Consider the following 2,425-nt stretch of genomic DNA (forward strand, 5'->3'; position numbering starts at 1 on the left):
AATCACCAGATTATTTGTTCAACAAATTAAATTACATTAATAAAATAATAAAATTTTAGCTTTTTAAAGCTTTAATATTTAATGTTTCAGTTCCTTAAAACAGACAGAGTTCTTTGAGATCCCCATGTTTTAATTATTTCCTTCATTACAGTATGTAGATTGTACAAGGTGGAGCAAATGAGTAGTTATAAAACTTTTAACTTTTGTTTTTTGTTCTTTATTACAATAAGGACAGAGAAATAATGCAATATATACAGCAAAAGAAACCTCAGAAAATAAAAAGGAAAACTATGCGGTAAAGAAGCCAAAATGGTTTTATGAGACAAATAAAAAGAGTAAGTAAAAGCGTGATAGTTCAGCAAATTTAAAACACAACAATACCAGTCTATACATTATTTATCTCTGAAGGCCTGGGTTCAAACCATTTACAACGTATATTAATACATCACATGACGGTACATTTTTCCTCTGCAGTCTGCTTTATCTCGGTCATTGCGCTCTGGGCCTTGGTTTTCAGTGCATCCAAATCCACATTTTGAAGCTTATTCATGAACGAGTCGTTGCTCTCCTCTTCTTCCTCATCTTCATCCACCATTTTAGCCAGTTCCTCAGGCAGGTCTATGTCGTCACCAGCCATCTGAGAGATTGCAGAATCTTGAGCACTCTATCAGAAAATAAATAATAATAATACTGTGTTATGTATTGTCATATGTTCCAATATAATGGCGAAATTGGCTCTCTGCATTTGACCCATCCACTGCCGGGTGGTGCAGTGGGTGGCTGTTGTGCTGCTCAGAGAAACCACGAGATGTGCAATGACTGGGGATTGAGCCTGGGGCTTTCGGGTTCTGAGTCGGCTGCCCTGCATCTACCCCATCTTGGCCCGCAAGAGAGAAATCATAAATCTGCAGCATTCAGAATTAGAAGAATGAACTCCAACGATAAAGCAGAATGTAAAAGCTAAAATTAGCGTCACCATAGCTTAAAGCTAAAATGAGGGAAACCTTAGCTAAAAGCTGTAATTAGCAATGCAGTAACTAAATGCTAAAATTAGCTAAATGATATCTAAAATTTCAAATGAGCAATATAGAAGCTATAAGCTAAAATGATAATAAGGCAAGAACAAAGTAACTACCATACTTTAAAGCAGATTTCTGTGAACAATATTTATAAACAATTCAAGAGATTTGAATGTATTTATATAGGAACTATTTAAGTAAATAAAGCTTATCATTAATAATCAATAAAGTCTAAAAATTAGAAATGCTAAAAGTCATAACACACTATTCCTGACCAGGCAGAATGTTTTTAAATAAGATTGGTTAAGATGGTACAAAATATGCAGAAGTAGGTTGCAAAAACATGGGAAAAAAACAGGAAAACAATAGTGTGAATCCTACATCAGCAACTAATGAATCAACACTGGCTGTAGTCCAGTTATTTTGTACAATGTTAAATCATGATTTTACTGAGGGAGGTACTGGTACATATAGAGCTTAGGGAATTATTTAGAAAATGTCACTGAATGTGTCATGTATTGTTTCTGTTCATTAAACAGATTGTGGGCAAAGGAGAAGTCCATTAAACTGAGATTATTTTAATGATCGCTTCATTTAAAATGTTTATTAACAAGCAGGGCTTGGCAAAAGATATATTATAACCTTCGTTGCAACAAGAAGCATTAAACTCGCTGCTGCTTTGAGGCCTTTCTATGAAGCTGCGTGTGCTTGGCATTTCTTCAATCCCAAACACACACATTTATTCTTATGTAAATTCCTGTTTTTGTATGTGTTGACTAAAACTAAAACAGACTGATGGAAGGAAATTTTGTGACGTGTCAGAATAATATAATTAAAAGGTGCAGAGATGTGTGCTTTTTAATGAAAATGAAAACACATTAAACTAATTTTTTCATAACCCTTATAATGTACTGCCAAAATAATCAGTTAATTATATCATTGTGTGAAAATAAATATGATCCTGAGTCATTCCTCACCACAATTTGGTGATCAAAACTTGTAAACTTAATAAATGGAAAGAATGTTGGAATGTTGATCCAATTAGTATGTCAGTAATGAATCAACATATGCAGTGAAATTAGCATTAAGCTGTATACTTGCAACATATTCAGACAAATAAACAGACGGGTTGTGAGTACTGTAATATTTTTCTTACATCTGGTAGAAGGTATTTATCTCTGAGTGCGATTCTGAGATTTGCCCTCTCAGCCTTCTTTGTGGCAAAGTCCTTGTCACGTTGAATCCTGCAGAACACACACACATACACACACATACAATATTGTCAAGACAATCAGTTATAAATCTATAAGGCCCATGTTGTGTGTGAGCATGTGTTCTACTTTAATTTGTTAGTTGTAACTTTACATTCAGCGTTAATCAGTGTGAACTTTTATTTCTACAGTGGT

The 2,425-nt window shown here is 34.0% G+C and overlaps 1 protein-coding gene across 1 annotated transcript; it reads right to left on the reverse strand.

The window, feature by feature from the left end:
* Positions 1-393: 393 nt before the first annotated feature.
* Positions 394-2,263, reverse strand: cplx4c (complexin 4c; the record flags this gene model as incomplete). Its single annotated transcript, XM_037681830.1, is given in 2 exon segments — positions 394-664; positions 2,176-2,263. Coding segments are annotated over 2 exon segments (307 nt in total), but the record flags the coding sequence as incomplete, so codon positions are not given.
* Positions 2,264-2,425: the final 162 nt, after the last annotated feature.

This window comes from Nematolebias whitei, chromosome 9, assembly GCF_014905685.2.
Source record: "Nematolebias whitei isolate Nwh7 chromosome 9, NemWhi1, whole genome shotgun sequence".
Taxonomy (NCBI): Eukaryota; Metazoa; Chordata; class Actinopteri; order Cyprinodontiformes; family Rivulidae; genus Nematolebias; species Nematolebias whitei.